The sequence below is a fragment of the Durio zibethinus genome, chromosome 6 (assembly GCF_047325235.1).
Source record: "Durio zibethinus cultivar Kanyao isolate XHJ-2024 chromosome 6, ASM4732523v1, whole genome shotgun sequence".
Classification (NCBI taxonomy): domain Eukaryota; kingdom Viridiplantae; phylum Streptophyta; class Magnoliopsida; order Malvales; family Malvaceae; genus Durio; species Durio zibethinus.
The window spans coordinates 554,844-571,166 of NC_143167.1; the positions used below are offsets into that span (position 1 = coordinate 554,844).

Here is a 16,323-nt window from a genome sequence, read left to right on the forward strand (position 1 = left end):
CTCATTGGCCCATTGACTCTCTGCCTGGTCATTCAGCTGCTAATGCTTACTGGGAGCTCCAAAAGTCTACAAAAAGGCCGAACATCAACGGCCCACTATTTTTTACCGACGAAATTTCGACCAAACAGTCCCTAACCAAAAATATATCAAATCTAATATTTCAGTCCCTAAATCTCCTTCACTTCCCAGATTACGAAAAGGAAAAAGAGCAGATCTCTAGAAAGGAAAACGATAGGCGTTTTAAGACGGAGATGTTTGTTTTTGATCTGGAGTTGAAATGAAATGCAGCAGCCGAATCTGTTCCCGTTCGGCAACGTTCTCGGGAATCCATTTTTGTTGAATGGCGGCGTTGGCGGTGACGGTGACGATTTAAGCGTCGGTGGATTTGAGAGCTCTGGAGTTTTCTTCTTGGTCCCTTTTTTGTTATTCCAAGGAGGTGGAATGGATTTGTCCAAGGTTGGGGAAAAATTCCTCAGCTCTGTACGGTCCGCGCGATCACTTGGTCTCTTGCCTTCTGTTTCTTCTTCTGATCGGCCCGAGGTAATTAATGTAGCTCAAGGCTTACTTAATCTTTTAATATTTAGATTATCGAGTCTTTATTGAGGTTTAATCCACTGCATTTGATTAGTTTTGAGAAAATTGTTAGTAGTAATAAATTAGGGTTTTTTTTATGAAGTTAAGTTTAATTAGATTTGATTTGAAGTGAAATTATTTTAGTTACTGGACTTGCTACTAGAATTGCTGCATTCTAAATGACTAAGATTTTGTTTGGTTGTTACTTTTGCTATTTGCTTCCTTAAAAAAAAAATGCTATAAAGTAAAAGTAAATTGCAGAAAGCAAAACCAATAACTGATGAAAATGAACACATGACTAGAATGCAACATTGAATTCTTATATAATTGTTCAATATAAAAGTAATATCATGTTCTTTGTTCTGGAGGAAAGTAATTTTCTAATTTTTATTTCTTCAAAAATATTGTTTGCTTTTTATATCTCGGTCTTTTGGTTTTAGGAGGCAAAAAGTAAGTATCAAAAGTAATTACCAAAAGGTCTCCATGGAAAGCAAAGCGGTGGATGGAACTTGGCATGATTATTTTTGTTTGTTGAACCAAATGGTCTTATGCAGGTTCCAGCTCGAGCTGCAGCAGCAGCTGCTGTTGCTCGTGCTCTTGCAGGATTGCCACCTCATCAGAGATATAGTCTTCCATCAAGTTCTGAAGAACTGAGGTCAATATATGGAAGCAGACCTCAGAGTCAAGTAGTGGAGGAGCTAGAGGAAGACTTCTATGAAGAGGTGTTTCTTGATATTTATGCATGGTTGCATAGACATAAAATATAATTTGAGAACCATTGTCTATAGTGCAATGCAAAATCAGTGAAGCTATGTTTATAATATCAACTTGTTTTAGTTATCTAAATAATTAAGCTGAATATAAAGGACTCATTATGATTGCTATTTTTGTTGTTTTAACCTTTATTCTTTTTTATATTTCTTTATTGCTATATTTCTTCTTCACCACTCCCTTTTCTCTATCCTTAGCAACCATGTGCTAAAGTATATGCTGTGAATATGTAAGCTGCAAGGACATGAGAAAGAACTGTTTTGTTATGGCCTGCATTCCGTTTCATGCTTTGCTGTTTCTTGTTTGATATTAGATTTTGAAAGCAGAATGAAAGAAAGAAAGCAGGGAAAGAGGGTTGGGGATGGGGGAAAAAGAGCAGTGCAACTCTAGTTAATTGGAAACATACAAGAATAGTTCCAAAAGGAAAATAGAAAGACTAATTTTTCCTTTTCTCTGCATTCTACTGAAGCATGTTAATTTTATTTATGTTTCTTCAACCTGTTTCCTTATATTTAGTTGTTGGTCCAAAATTTTATATTATTGTGTTAAAGAAGTCCATCTATGGCAGGAGTTTGATCCAATAAAACACATTCTGGAGCATATTCCTTCTGAAGAAAATGAACTAGAATATTTTGAGAAACAGGTATTATTTTGATTTAGTTTTTTTTTTATTTTTTATTTTTAAGTAGGCTATTTCCTTCTCTACTAATATTGTCTGGATTCACTGATTAGGCTTTTAAAAGAGATGAAAAGAATGAGTTAATTCTGTTACTTGTCTTCTTCCATTTGAGCATCTCAATTATTTATGTTTTGTGAATTTTAGAATTTTAATGCTTTATATTGTCCTTTCTTGTTGATTTTGATCCATTCAATATTGGCTAACTTCCATCCGCTACAATGTTTAGAGCTCCCAAATTTTTTGTTTGAATTGTGAGAAAAGGTTCTATCCTTTTTTTCTGGTATTCTTATTTATTAAGTGCATATTATAAGTAATGCATATAATATTGGTTTGCTTTATCAATGGTTAATCCTTTGCACGCCATAATCCCAATGCCTTGCTGCAACTTGTTTGTTGTCCATAAACAGTTCTTTGCTCATTATTATTGGTGTGAACACACCAATAACTGATTAGTGTTTGGCCATATGATAGGGACCTGTCTGATAATAACAAAAGGTGTTGGGGTTTTCTGAATTGCCTAAGATTGACTAAGCAATTTTGGAGCAAAGGTCCTAGGGTGTACATTGTACCAGTGAGCTAAATATGTACAAGATTTCATCCTTGTCATGTATGCACAACCTATTCTTTCCTACCCCTTATTTAACTATTCAAGCATTTAGAAATTGATTTGTATGATTTTTAAAGGTTATAACAATGGGGAGGTATACCGTTCTTTATGGCTTTGATGACATTTTGGGTTCTATTGGTTACTTTTATGGATGTCAGCCTTCTGATAAATTCATTTTTGTCAGAAAATTTATAAAATCTTACATCATATGTTAAATATGGGTGATTAATTTCACCTGTTTTGGGCATTATGTAATTAGTTGTTAAATGAGGATTTGGCAAAAAAGTTGGAGAGGTAGGTTACTAGTTCTGTTTCATTGTTTTGTTAGTGGTTCTTTTTTTTTCTGGGGGTTTCTAATCAATTGCCGTCAGACTGCTTTGTTCTTATCTGGAATTTTCATTAAGATGATCTAATTAGCCATGCATCTTCATCTCTTTTGTAGGCCACACTTAGATTAGCACAACTAGATAGAGTAGCAGAATGTTTATCCCGCAATGTCATGGAGCATCATGAAGTAATGGGTAAGTTTTCTAATGAGATTTCTCTTGTTTGCTCTGCTATACCAAGGATGTGACCTCTGTTTACACATTATCTGATTCTATTGTATTGATATACAAATTGTTGCTCATCTATTGATGGTTAAAATGAAAAGCATGTGTTTTTGCATCTTTGAAGGAAGTTTTGGCATATGATATCTGGTCATCTAGAGTATCAATCATAGGAATTCTTTATCTTCTCCCTAGACATTGAGATTTTTTGTATGTGTATATATTTACTAAAGTTGGTTCCATGACAATAATTATTCATGAAAGATGGAAATATTAGTTTGATTACTTGTAAGTTGATTAATTGGCATGATGTTATATTTCTGGTTTTATTGATGCCTATAACAATATATATATTTATATATGTATGTACGCATGTATGTACAAATACTATGCATTTCTGTGTGGTTATACAGAATGGTTAAGGATTTGGTTGTCTTCCAGTTTCTTTCTTTAATTAAGGTGACAATTTTTTAATTTAGTTACTAAATTGGAAGAGGGGTTGGAAGTGTTTAAGCTTTTATGATTCTAACTTTAATTTTAGTTGTTGTGTGTACCATGGTGATGGTTTATGAGAAGTTCAGAATTCGTTTTGTCTTTCTTGAAGTGAGGTTTTGATACTTGCTTTTGGCCAGTGAAGGGTATGAATTTGGTCAGGGAATTGGAGAACGACTTGAAGATTGCAAATGTCATCTGCATGGTAAGCATTTGCATTGTAACATAGTTTCATGTTTGATTGTTAAAGAATCTCATCTGGAGAAAATGTCAGCCCATCATTTCTGCTTTTTCCTAGTACCTGGTGTGTTTACTACAGTAGATATTACGTGTACAGCTTTTATGCTGCTACTGAATCTGTATCTCATTAGAGTTTGTGTTATGGTGTTTGCAGAATGGAAGAAGGCATCTGACCTCATCAATGAATGAGGTTTCAAGGGACCTTGTTGTGAATACTGATTCTAAGAAGAAACAAGCTCTTATGGTAAATCCTCTCCTATACACCCTGCAGCATTTTTTATCTTTGACTGTGGCTATATTTTTATATCTTATGGCTTTCTGGTAGAAAAGTCAAATGTTTTCATAGTCTTCATGTTTCTCGTTGCAGGACTTGCTTCCTGTACTGGCTGAGCTTCTTCATGCAAGGGACATGCAAGTAGCTCTCGAGTCTCTTGTTGATGAAGGTAATTACTGCAAGGTGAGTTTGTGCCAGTAACATAAATTATATTACCTATGATTCTTCAGTTTCTCTTTTCCTCCCAATTTACTTTTTCATGATTATTTTCTAGCACTCTGAAAGAGATAACTTAATGTAAGTTATTGTGCAGGCATTTCAAGTACTCTCTGAGTATTTACAACTACTTGATAGTTTCTCAGAGCTCTCAGCAATACAAGAGATGAGCTGTGGGGTTGAGGTGAGCATTAAATTCTATTATGCAGTTCTTATATAATTTGTACCAAAAGGTGTTCTCTCTTTCTGTTTGCCTCTCTTAGTTTCTGTTTTTAATTCTATTAAGAGCTTATGAAAGCTATATGTTAAGCTGCAATGCTGTATCACTGCACTCAGGAACCAATTTTTTGGTCATTCTTATTACTTGCTTATGGTCAATTTAGGAGTAAAATTTGAAGTAAGCTTTCTTTTCTCTATCTTAAATATTAATGCAGGTTTGGCTAGGAAGAACACTTCAGAAGCTGGATTCGCTCTTGTTAGGGGTGTGCCAGGAGTTTAAAGAAGAAGGCTATCTAACTGTCAGTTTTTTATTCTCTGCCGTGATTTGGATCATAACCATGTTCTTGGCACATGGTGTGTGCACTGAAGTTGTTGATTTCAATCTTCTAGATGATTTATGCATCCATTTTGTCAGACTTGTAAAGTTATTTTTGTCAAATCATTTTATTTGTTTCAAGTGTATCCAAACATGTGGTTGCTGGCTCATGATAAGTTCAATTTGTGGTTGATATGTTTTATCAAATGGGTGATGTATCATTGTTTGCACCTTTCATTGAATGACAATATTTTAGTTGTATGCATAAAATGGTAGGGAGGCAGATCACGAGATCTGCTAGATTCATGCTTGATTAATTTGAGCATGAGCACTCTCACAGCTTTCTTTGTTTGTCTATTGTTGTGGACTAGAGAAGATACTTCTTCTGCCTGCTCCCCTTTTAGTTTTCAACTGGTGTAGTACTTTTTTTTGTTCTCTTACTAACAGCTTACATGGTATGGAGATTAATCCAAGTATTTTATTCAGTTTGTTTGTGCATTGAAAACTCATTTGCTTTATAGTCTGTCATAGAACTCAGATATGTTTTTTGCCATTTGGTCAAGGTTATTTAGTTTTCATTGCTTGAGATTTACATTATTTTGATTGACTATAAATATCATATAGTTCTCATTATAGTTGCTGAGCTAGTCAGTTTTTGCCTACGGCACATGTTTAACTTTTGTCCAATTTAGAAAATGTTAAATGTTTATCTTTTATTTTATTTTTTCTCTGCCAAAATAGCCAATTATCTCTCTCTCTTGTTTGGTTTGGGCTGTCTTGCAATTAGAAAAATCTTCTCAATTCTGTGGTCTATGTGCTAGGCCTTATCAAGTTCATTGACATTTGTCTTATTCTTTTGAGGGAAAAACTGCAAGTTAGAGACTTTTTTTGGCCAATTGCAAGTTAGAGATTTATGAATATCATTTTTTATTATTTTTCCAAAATTGAGGTTAGTATATTTGCAATGCTTCAGGTGGTTGACGCTTATGCTTTAATAGGAGATGCGTCTGGTCTTGCTGAAAAGATACAAAGCTTTTTCATGCAAGAAGTTATCTCAGAAACTCACTCTGTGTTGAAGAGTATTGTGCATGAGGTATGCTGTAATATTGATGTTTTGGCAATACTCACAATAGGTTCTGGGGAAAATACATATGGCACCTCAGAGTTTTAATTTACAAATTAATTATAATATACTATTTACGTATTCAAACACATTTATTTTAATGTACATGCTGATAATTATGTACTGCCAATTCTAGATTTGAGGCCTTCTTCCATACAATTTATCAGTGTACTTACGCAGATGCACTGGCTAGGAAAGGATGGTGAGGTTACAGGGTGCCTATTCTAGTTAATTATATTGATACAGATTCAAATTTGGTTGAATTGGATGATAATTTTTAGGACTTTGGCCAATAAAAGAGTACACACATATATTGGCAGTTTATCAAAGGGAGAAGAAAACTTGAATACATATGGTTGACCATTATCGACAGGAAACCATAGATGACAGAGAGAACTAATCTTAGGTTTCTTGTTTGAGCCTTCCTCTTCTTCTCATTACACACATATATTAGCGGTCTATCAAAGGGAGAAGGAAACTTGAATACATATGGTTGACCATTATCGACAGGAAACCATAGATGACAGAGAGAACTAATCTTAGGTTTCTTGTTTGAGCCTTCCTCTTCTTCTCAGTACACACATATATTAGCGGTCTATCAAAGGGAGAAGGAAACTTGAATACATATGGTTGACCATTATCGACAGGAAACCATAGATGACAGAGACAACTAATCTTAGGTTTCTTGTTTGAGCCTTCATCTTCTTCTCAGTTCTGTTGAGGATGTTTCCTTGTGAACTTCTCCTTGGTCTTCTTGATGTCCTTTTTACCTTGTTCACCTCATAATGCTTATGTTTTTCACTGTCAGATTATAGGATAACTTAGATGATTGATACAATTTTGCAGGAACATGATGTACATATACAAAGTAGTAGGTATGCCTTTTAAACTTAAAGTGGTCTTTCTATCAACTATGTGCCAGCACTTGATTCTTTGCTATGATTTCTAACTTTTGTTTTGATTTGACTCCAGACTTACCTACAGTGATCTGTGCCTTCAGATACCTGAATCTAAGTTTAGGCAGTGTTTGTTAAGAACACTAGCTGTCTTGTTCAAATTGATGTGTTTATATCATGAAATCATGGGCTTTCAGCTGGAGAATAAGGTCAACTTGAATCTTACTGTTTCTCACTTGTTTATGTAGAATATTTGTTGTTGGTTTAGTGCTAGTGGCAATTGCTGCTTGATAATTCCAGTTTCCTGTTAAATTTATGTGGAATTTCTTTTCCACTTCTCAAGCTTTGGGAAATGTGGAAAAGAATTTAGTCAACATTATCTACCTAGAGTATCCAAGACCAAGAAATATAGCTGCTTTTTATTAACTTATATGGGAGGCTAAGTTAGTATTGGATCCTCCTAGAGCATCCAAGACCAAGAATGTAGCTGCTTTTTATTAACTTGTATGGGAGGCTAAGTTAGTATTGGAGTTAACAAATCCATGCCTTGACTTACATAGTTTGCCCTTTTTTATATAGGTTTTCTTTTGAGGCGTCAGTTTGAATCTATTGTATGGTATATAAGTTTGTGAATGTATGTGTATTTATATGAAGTCTTTGTGGGTTCTGTGGTAATGCTATGGTTTTTTGTGTGTTCCTGGTTCCTTTCTGTTTTTGGGGGCCTCTGTCTCTTTTGATTTCTTTCATTTTGAAATGTTTTTGTCTTGTTTCAGGTTTTAGAGTGCCCAACAACAAATGCCAAATTCATGGAAGGTAAAATTTTTTGTGAATGCTGTAGGGGTTCAGCATATTGATTCGGTTTCTAAAAATCCTTGCAACTCCCAATGAGTTGACTGCTCTTTCTCTCTCTGAATCTGTAGACCGGACATCATGTTCACCTTCCGTGGAGGAGTCTACAACAGCCACTTGCTCAGCTGATGCATCAGAAAGGATGGATTCTGGATATGTAGAATCTGACGAACCAGTCTCTGAGGGTAGAAATGGCGATGGTGCTACGTCTAGTGGTGGATCTCCATGGTATCAATTAAGGAAAGAAGCCATAGCTTTTGTGTCACAAACCCTTCAGAGGGGATGCAAGAATCTTTGGCAACTTACAACTAGCCGAGTATCAGTTTTGCTGTCTTCTTCTGCTGCTACTTCTACAAGCATTCATCAATTTTTGAAAAATTATGAAGATCTTAACATATTTATCCTGGCTGGGGAAACCTTCTGTGGAGTCAAGGCAGTTGAATTCAGGCAGAAATTGAAGGTTATTTGTGAAAATTATTTTGCAGCATTTCATCGGCAAAACATATCTGTAAGTTGGACTTCACGCTTATTCTTCTTCACGGTTATTGTTGTTTTTATTGGTATTGGGGGAATTGGGATTTAAAGTTCCAGACTTTCATTGGAGGCAGGTGAGGCTACCATTAAGTTATAGCTAGTCATGGTCTTCATAGGTTCTTGTTGTGGTTATAAATATTACACATATCATAATGCCTGATTTGTGGGCTTCTTCTTACATGCATTATTGTTTGTATTTTTGACTGTTGATTTTGAATTCATTTGCACCAACTTCCATGAAACTTTTAATAAAAGTGAAACATGGAGCTTTTTTTTGGGGGGAAGATATCAAAGCTTACCTGTTTATTTTCTTGCATATTGTAGCATATTATAATACTGGTTTGTCTGTTGGCAAATCCTTTCTGTTGCAGATACTTTTCATTTTATTGCACCAACAATTTTGGGAATTGTTACTTTTTTTATTTCTGCGCTTAATTCTATTACCTTCTGCCCATAATCCTATCGCAGTTGAAACAGATCTGGGGCTTACTTTTTGTTTCATTTTCAGGCGCTTAAAATGGTTTTGGAGAAGGAAATCTGGCTTAGATTGCCACCAGAGACAGCACAAATTATTAGTTTTGCTGGGCTTGTAGGTGATGGAGCACCCTTAATTGCTGCATCTGATGGTAACTCCTCTAATCCTTGGGTGCTTCTCACTGACAAACCAGCAAACAAAGTTGACACAGGTGCCAAGAAGAGTGGATTTTCTCCTTGGCTTAGAAATGGAAACCCATTTTTGCTAAAAGTAGGCAGCAGTCCCAAAGAGACTCATAATTCCTCCCCACTTTATGGAGCAACCTCTGGTGAACATGAGGGAAGTGTTGATAATCTTCATGGTAATGTCTTTCCACGAAATGGTGATGTAAATCATATCAATGGCTCCAATTCTATATCAGAAGAGGAAAATGAGGATTTACTTGCTGACTTTATTGATGAAGATAGTCAACTCCCTAGTCGAATTTCAAAACCCAGCCTTTCAAAAGGTTACTCTTCTCATTCCATTAATGATGAGTTTACAGCACAAACGGGATCATCTCTTTGTCTTCTAAGGTTAGATGCTATTCAATTCGGAAAAGAAAATGGATCTTTCTATTAAGAGCTGCATGTTGATTATGTTCTTATATGTGACTGCAATTGAGCGTTTTCTAATTTTTGCACATTAGGTCGATGGATAAGTATGCAAGGTTGATGCAGAAACTTGAAATAGTAAATATTGAGTTTTTTAAGGTGTGTTCTGGTTAAACCTTTCTTTTCCTAAACTCAAGTCCTTAGCTGCTCAATACAATCTGAACACTATTTTTTTCTTTTTCCCTCTAAATTATTTTTCCTGATTCAGTACATTGTTGCAGGGCATATGCCAGTTATTTGAGATGTTTTTCTATTATATATTTGAAACATTTGGTCAGCAAAACATGAATTCAAGTGGAAAGGCTTCTACAGACTCTCTTACTTGTAAGCTAATTTTCGGTGAATACATGATGTAAATTTATTTGTCTATTAATATCTCTTTTGCTTATGTGTTCACTTGTCATTTCTGCATTTTCATTTCATTTGTTTGTAATTACTAGATCGGTTAAAGACAGCCTTATCAAGAATTACACAAGATTGCGATCAGTGGATAAAAACTCCATCAGGATCCTTATCATCTCCACCTGCACATGCAGATATGACACCTACTGCTCCTCAAAGTACAAATTTTGGTCCTCCAGCAGGCACCTCCTTTGGTCTAAAGGTATAAAGTAAATTTCTTTGGATAAGATATTTACTCACTGATAGGTTGATCACAATATGTTTTTCCCCAAGTTCTTTTCTTCTACTAGATTGGATGGTGAAAATTGCCCATCGTTAGCTGATTTCTTGTTCTCCCATCACCCACCCTATATTTTGGTAGTTGTATTTCTCAATGTGATATTAACTAAGAAAAAAAGATTTTGTTTATTGATGTGACACTTTTCATAAAAATGCATTGCGCTGACTCAACAAAAAGAATCTGCGTTAAATGCTTTTTGGTTTATATTGATTTCTTCAAACTAAGGTGCTTTCTCTGGATTTTGTTTTAAAACAGGAAGGAAGCATTTGTTAATATATGTGCCCATAAATAACATGTCGCTTATGTTGCAGGAAAGATGTGCAGGTGCTGACACTGTAGCCCTTGTTGCTCAGATATTGCATAGATCTAGAACTAATCTCCAATCATTGCTACTGAAGAGTAATACAGCTGTAGTTGAAGATTTCTTTATGCACCTGGTATGTTTCTCATTTTCAATCATATGGGTTAAGAAAATGCAAAACTGAAACCTGCGTGATTTATGTTGACTTACATTTTAGTGAGATATGTCTGAATAAGACTAGAATAGTTATAATAGCAATACAGGACCACTGCTTAGCCATATTTTCTGGAACTAAAGGATGCTAGTAATAAGAAACACTTAGTTCTCTCTTCTTTCACAAAGGATGCCCTGATTTCTGTTTTGAGATATTTGAAAGTATAGGTGTATTATTAAATAAAGTGTCAAAGTATTAAGTGGTCAGGATTTTAGTTTCACCTTTCATAAAAAGGCAAGTTCTAAATGCTTTGTAGATGTAGATGAGGATAGGGGTCGTTTTACTGAATCTTCTGGGTTTGTGAGGTCAGTAACGGAGTTTTTGTGAGCTGGAGTTACTATGAGCTCTTGTGCACAAGTGCTAACTTTTTAATCATTTCTCTTTTTTGTGCATCAGTGTTTTGTCCATGAAATCAAAATGCTGTGCCATAGTCCATCAAGCAGCAAAAAAATGGAAAGAAATGTAAATTTATTGTTAAAGATTAAAGAGCTAAAAAAAAAAAATTATCATACAAGCTGGTTTATGTGTACCCAGATAACTGATCCAAATAGCAAATGGCAAAACTAAATGCTAATTTAAAGAGCTAAAGGATGCAAAGCTTGATGAATTGGGAAATTCAATTTCCCATTTTGATGGTTCATTAATTTGGTACATTGAACTTTTTTTAACAAATAGAATGGATCACAATGTATTGAAGCTTATGGTTTGTTGTTTATATTAAATTTGTTTGAATCTTTCTTTGGTACAATGTGATGAAAATTCATGAATAATAAATCTAGCTGCTAGGCTTCTTGAACAAATAGTTGTGGGAGCCGTAAATTATAAAGATTTTGTGCTAGATTAGTATGATGACTGTATCGAGTTACTCTTTATGTAGTTTATGATATAGTTTAAGATTTCTCTTTTATCAGTATAAGATGAAGACAAACCAGCAAGTGGGGGCAGCCCATGAAGAAAGCTGCTCTCTTTTCTTTCTTCTTCATTTAAAATTTTTTTTTTTTTATAAGCATTAGTTACTCCCAATAGTTGTTGGCTATTAACACAGAAAATTAAGTGTGTTGGATCACTTGTTCAAGTGCTTTGATGAAGGTAATTCTTCCCTGTCAAAGGCCCTCCAATTGCTTTCCCACCAAAGCCAAAAAATAGATGGACCAAATCCATCACTTTTCTACTATCTTTACAAGCATGTATACCTATCCAAGTCGTCACTCCTCCCATTCAACCCTGCTTATAGCCCATGTAATTCCCGCCATAGCGTAAGCTAAGCTGCTCTGGCACAAGGAACAACTGCAAGTTTAAGCCATCTCTCTCTGTCACACGTATATTTTGCTTTTGCTTGGTTAATATGGAATATGTTTTCTCTGTTAAGTTTCCCTTTGTCTGTTTAATATGTAATTAATAAAATTCATTATTGTTTTCCAAATTAGTATGCTTTTTTCTTATCAAGTGACTTATTATATGTATATGTTGAATTTTACTTATTTTTGATAATATGTATTAAGTTTACTTGGTTATTGCCAGGTGGATTCTGTGCCAGATCTTATAGAGCACATGCATAGGACAACTGCAAGAATACTGCTACACATTAATGGGTAAGATCATTAAATTGAGTTTCTCATTTAAAAATATTATTGTTCCTATGCTGCTTGCCTTGCTTTTAGGAGCAAAAAAAAAAAAAAGGGTGCTTATAGACACAAGCAAAAAACTGTTTTGAAGGATTATAAATTAAAAATGACTTTCATGGAAAAACAAAAACCATGATTTGACTTCTATGTGAAATCATTATGATTGATTTAGTGGTAATATTTTTGACATTTGAACATTTTTATTTATGATTTTGCTTTTGCTTCATGCAAAAATTGAGGAAACAAATGCAACGAAAAGCAAGAAGCAAAAGAAATAGTTGTTTGTTTCTTATGATTTTGGGAGTTGATATTAATTTATGCATGTATATGTGTGTGTGTGTGTGTGTGTGCGCGATTATGTATAGCCTTTTGAATGCTAGGACTGATTTTAGGATTAATTTCTTCTCCACTCAACCTTGTAGTGACCCAATTTGCTGCAACAGTTTTTGCTTGCAGCTGAAAAATCCCTACCAAGTTTATTGAACCAAGGAAGAAAAATAATCTGAATTCTGAAGGAAAAAATGTGATGAAAGAGTTGAAATGTCCAAAATGGTGAGTTTTGGGAAATGGGAAGGAGAGTAAACTCAAATGTCATACCTGGGCATTAAATTTTCAAGGTAGGCTAAAGACATTTGGCCAACCATTCTTGTTAGTTTTGATGATTGGAGGTTATCTGTCAGAAAATCCATCAAGCTTAGTTATTCACGACTGTAATTTGCAGTGTCTGGTTGACTTGGGATAAGATGATAGAATTTAGCTTCACATTCCAGACCAATTGAAGTTATAGTATGTGGCAAGATTTTGGTTCTTTTACTAGCCGAGCCACCTCCTTGGCCTTTTCCCTCTTTTACCCCATTTTGACTGCAAAAATCCATTGACAATAGAAATGAAATCCTTGTAGAAAAACTGTAATAATGATTAGTTTCATTGTTCTGCAATTGGCTGGCCAAATGCAAAAATGTAGTTTACTATCATGCCATAGTTTTTCCTAGCCCAAAGTGAAATCTTTGCTCTAGCTGTTTTGGGATTTTAATATTCTAAGATGAAGTCAATATTTTCAGTGAGATATTTAGTAATACCTACAGGCTGGCATGGTACATTGTTGCCAGTCTTAGGAAGTGCTTTTGTCTAGGCTATTCTCCTAATAAAACCAGAATTTTTGGCAGATATGTTGATCGAATCGCTAATGCAAAATGGGAACTGAAAGAGCTTGGGATGGAGCACAATGGGTTTGTTCTCTTGGGATCATCCTCTTTCTTTACTAGTCATTGATTTCATTTTCTTTTTCTGTTTGTGATCTCATATTTGGCCATAGATTCTTGCTATTATCTTTGCTTAAATAGATCCATGACCTCCATTTGACAAGTTGTCTGACATGAGTTGTTTAATGAATAGGTATGTGGATTTGTTGTTGGGAGAATTTAAGCACTACAAAACAAGGCTTGGTCATGGGGGAATTCACAAAGAGGTAATTTGAGCCACCATCCTGTTAAATTTAACTAAATAACATAATTAATCAATAAAATATTGTTTGCATATTGCTTTTCGTTGACACTGGATGAACTGCTCTTGGAGTAATCATTCATGTTGGAAGCAAATTAGTTTGTGTTATTGGTAAGCAGATTGATTTGCTAATGAAGAGAATAATTAAAATAAATGTTAAGAACGAAGAAAGAGAAGAAAACAATATAACCGGATTGGACAATAGTAATTCTGACTTGAAGTCCCTAATAGAAGGTTAATTTGCTTCTGATGTGTTTGTCATTAGTGGAGAACAAAGATAAATGTGAAATCAGCATCTTATTTGTATAAAGAATTCAAAAGATTGATGTTTAATGTTATTTTCATGCATGTGCATGATTATGATGTCTTTGCTTTCTGATGAAGAATAAATACATTGACCATCAAAAATGTGAAATGATTTACTCTAAGCTGTGTTTTCTGTTGCCTTAGGTTCAAGACCTCCTCTTGGACTATGGACTTGAAATTGTTGCAAAAACTCTTATTGAAGGTCTATCACGAGTGAAGCGATGTACTGATGAAGGACGAGCTCTCATGTCATTAGACCTTCAGGTGGTAATTTAAACTTTGACAAGAATTTTCTCTGTTATCCTTGTCATCTTGCATGTTTATCTATTTTGGTGACTGACCTCTTTTTCTTTTTTCCTTTCAGGTTTTAGCCAATGGCCTACAACACTTTGCCTCCTTAAATGTGAAGCCAAAGTTTCAAATTGTTGAAACTTTCATCAAGGTAACTGCATAGTTAATATGGTCAATTCAGAAACTGATGCAAAAATTGATTCTTCATTCATTTTGATATGTATATGGAGAATTAAGTTCAGTCATGACAAATTGTGTTGTCTATGTTTGCTCTTAACAGGCTTATTATCTCCCTGAAACTGAATATGTACACTGGGCACGTGCTCATCCTGTAAGAAGTGTTCTGGCTACCAGCAAAATGATGATTGCTTTCATACTTTTATGCTTTTGTTTGTCTTAGAAACCTGAAAATACTTTTGCGTTGCAGGAATACGGCAAGAATCAAATTGTGGGGTTGATAAATCTTGTTGCTTCAATGAAAGGTTGGAAAAGAAAAACCAGGTTGGAAGTGCTAGAAAAGATAGAATAAGCAAGGTATGTAGCCAGCCTTGAAATTACAGTGTAAAGTTTCACACACCGATAATTTTTTCTTCTTTGTAACAAAATGATGTATATCCAATTGTTTCTTGATTGAGTGCAATTGAGGTTGTATATCTTCCAAATGTCTCCGTTTGTAATATATGTGCTTCCCTTAAAGGGTATAATATCTGATGTCAAAATGCTGATAATATTGTCTTCTGAATTTGTAGTTTGTCTGCGAAGAGAATTTGAACTAGCATTAGATATATACAAAGTTAAGGTTGGGTGTTCTATTTGGCTGAACCTGAACACCCAAGGCGATGATAAAAGGCAAGCCATTTTTGTTCTTATATCTTTTAAACTTGAAAAGGTAATAAGCCATTCTGAGCATAAGCAATTCTCTGTATCTTTGTTGTTTTTAAATCGTCCAATCTTCCTTCCGATACAGAAGAAGCAAATGTAACTGGTTATTATCGCTATGTATCATATCTGCCAACCAATGAAACAATAAAAGTTGAGAGGAGAGCTACGGTTATCACCTTATAACGTGAACTAAAAGGAAGCGAAAAACCCTGAAAAATTTACAGTTTCCTTTTGAGTGGAATTAGATGACCATATCTGACTATTCTCTTATTACCCACAGATCATGTTTGTAGGTATCAAACAAGTCATCAGTCTGTTTTACGGTAGGGTATTTTTATTTTTTGGAAATGCAATGGGGAATGGGGATGGGGTAAGCATTTTTTGCACGACTTTATCATCATTATCCAACCTCAAAAAAGGATAAAATTAAGGTTTTTTCAAATTTTGATTCATAAGCTAGGGGTCGGGGTCGGGGTCAGGGTCAGGGTCGGGCAAAAGAATTGGCAACACAAAAATATAGAATAGACAATATAGGATCAATAATCTTAAACATAATCACTAGATTAGCTGGTGAATTGGGTAGTTCATGTGCAAAATACAACCCTCCTTAGGCAAATTATCCTATAAATTTGCCTCTTCTTTAATAATTCTCTTCTTACTCCATTCGTTTTTGCTTACAGATATAAAATCTACCCATCCCATTTAGGGTGATCTATAGACTGACGTTTGAGCTATAAGTTGAAGTACTGTACTTGTTTCCCTATTTATGATGGCAAATATATTGTCCTATAAAAAAATAAATAAATATAATGTCTGAGACAAGTCTTGCCCTCTCAATTGTATATCGCTGTAGCAATAGCATTTACTCCGTCAGCAAGTGAAACAAACAGCAATATTTTATCAAGTACCAGAAAGAAATAGCAGTTTCTGATAAATGTTCACTAGAGGTTTTTTATTCATCTTTTTTTTTTTTCACTCTTCGCAAAGCAGAAAACAGAAATAAATCCGTGAAGGAATTAAAAAAAGAAGGCATTGGGCATGGGCTACGGGCTGT

At 34.7% G+C, this 16,323-nt stretch overlaps 1 protein-coding gene across 7 annotated transcripts; it reads left to right on the plus strand.

Moving 5' to 3' along the window:
* The first annotated feature begins 180 nt into the window (after window positions 1-180).
* On the plus strand, window positions 181-15,510 carry LOC111286721 (uncharacterized). 7 transcript variants are annotated; one of them, XM_022876872.2, is made up of 27 exons: window positions 181-540; window positions 1,128-1,295; window positions 1,913-1,987; window positions 3,073-3,151; window positions 3,811-3,875; window positions 4,065-4,154; window positions 4,278-4,367; window positions 4,498-4,584; window positions 4,835-4,918; window positions 5,909-6,028; window positions 6,905-6,933; window positions 7,031-7,163; window positions 7,728-7,767; window positions 7,875-8,311; window positions 8,846-9,387; window positions 9,501-9,564; window positions 9,687-9,789; window positions 9,906-10,069; window positions 10,459-10,584; window positions 12,184-12,254; window positions 13,454-13,516; window positions 13,683-13,755; window positions 14,241-14,360; window positions 14,461-14,538; window positions 14,668-14,718; window positions 14,815-14,921; window positions 15,137-15,510. In XM_022876872.2, exons 1-26 carry the CDS (start codon window positions 283-285, stop codon window positions 14,914-14,916), a joined length of 3,312 nt encoding a protein of 1,103 aa, XP_022732607.1. In that variant the 5' UTR covers window positions 181-282; the 3' UTR covers window positions 14,917-14,921; window positions 15,137-15,510. The 7 variants fall into 7 exon arrangements, with proteins under 7 accessions (XP_022732607.1, XP_089617780.1, XP_022732606.1 ...); XM_089761654.1 differs by lacking the exon at window positions 15,137-15,510 and having other exon boundaries at window positions 1,014-1,295; window positions 3,816-3,875; window positions 14,815-15,098; XM_022876871.2 differs by lacking the exon at window positions 15,137-15,510 and having other exon boundaries at window positions 14,815-15,098.
* The last annotated feature ends 813 nt before the right edge of the window (window positions 15,511-16,323 follow it).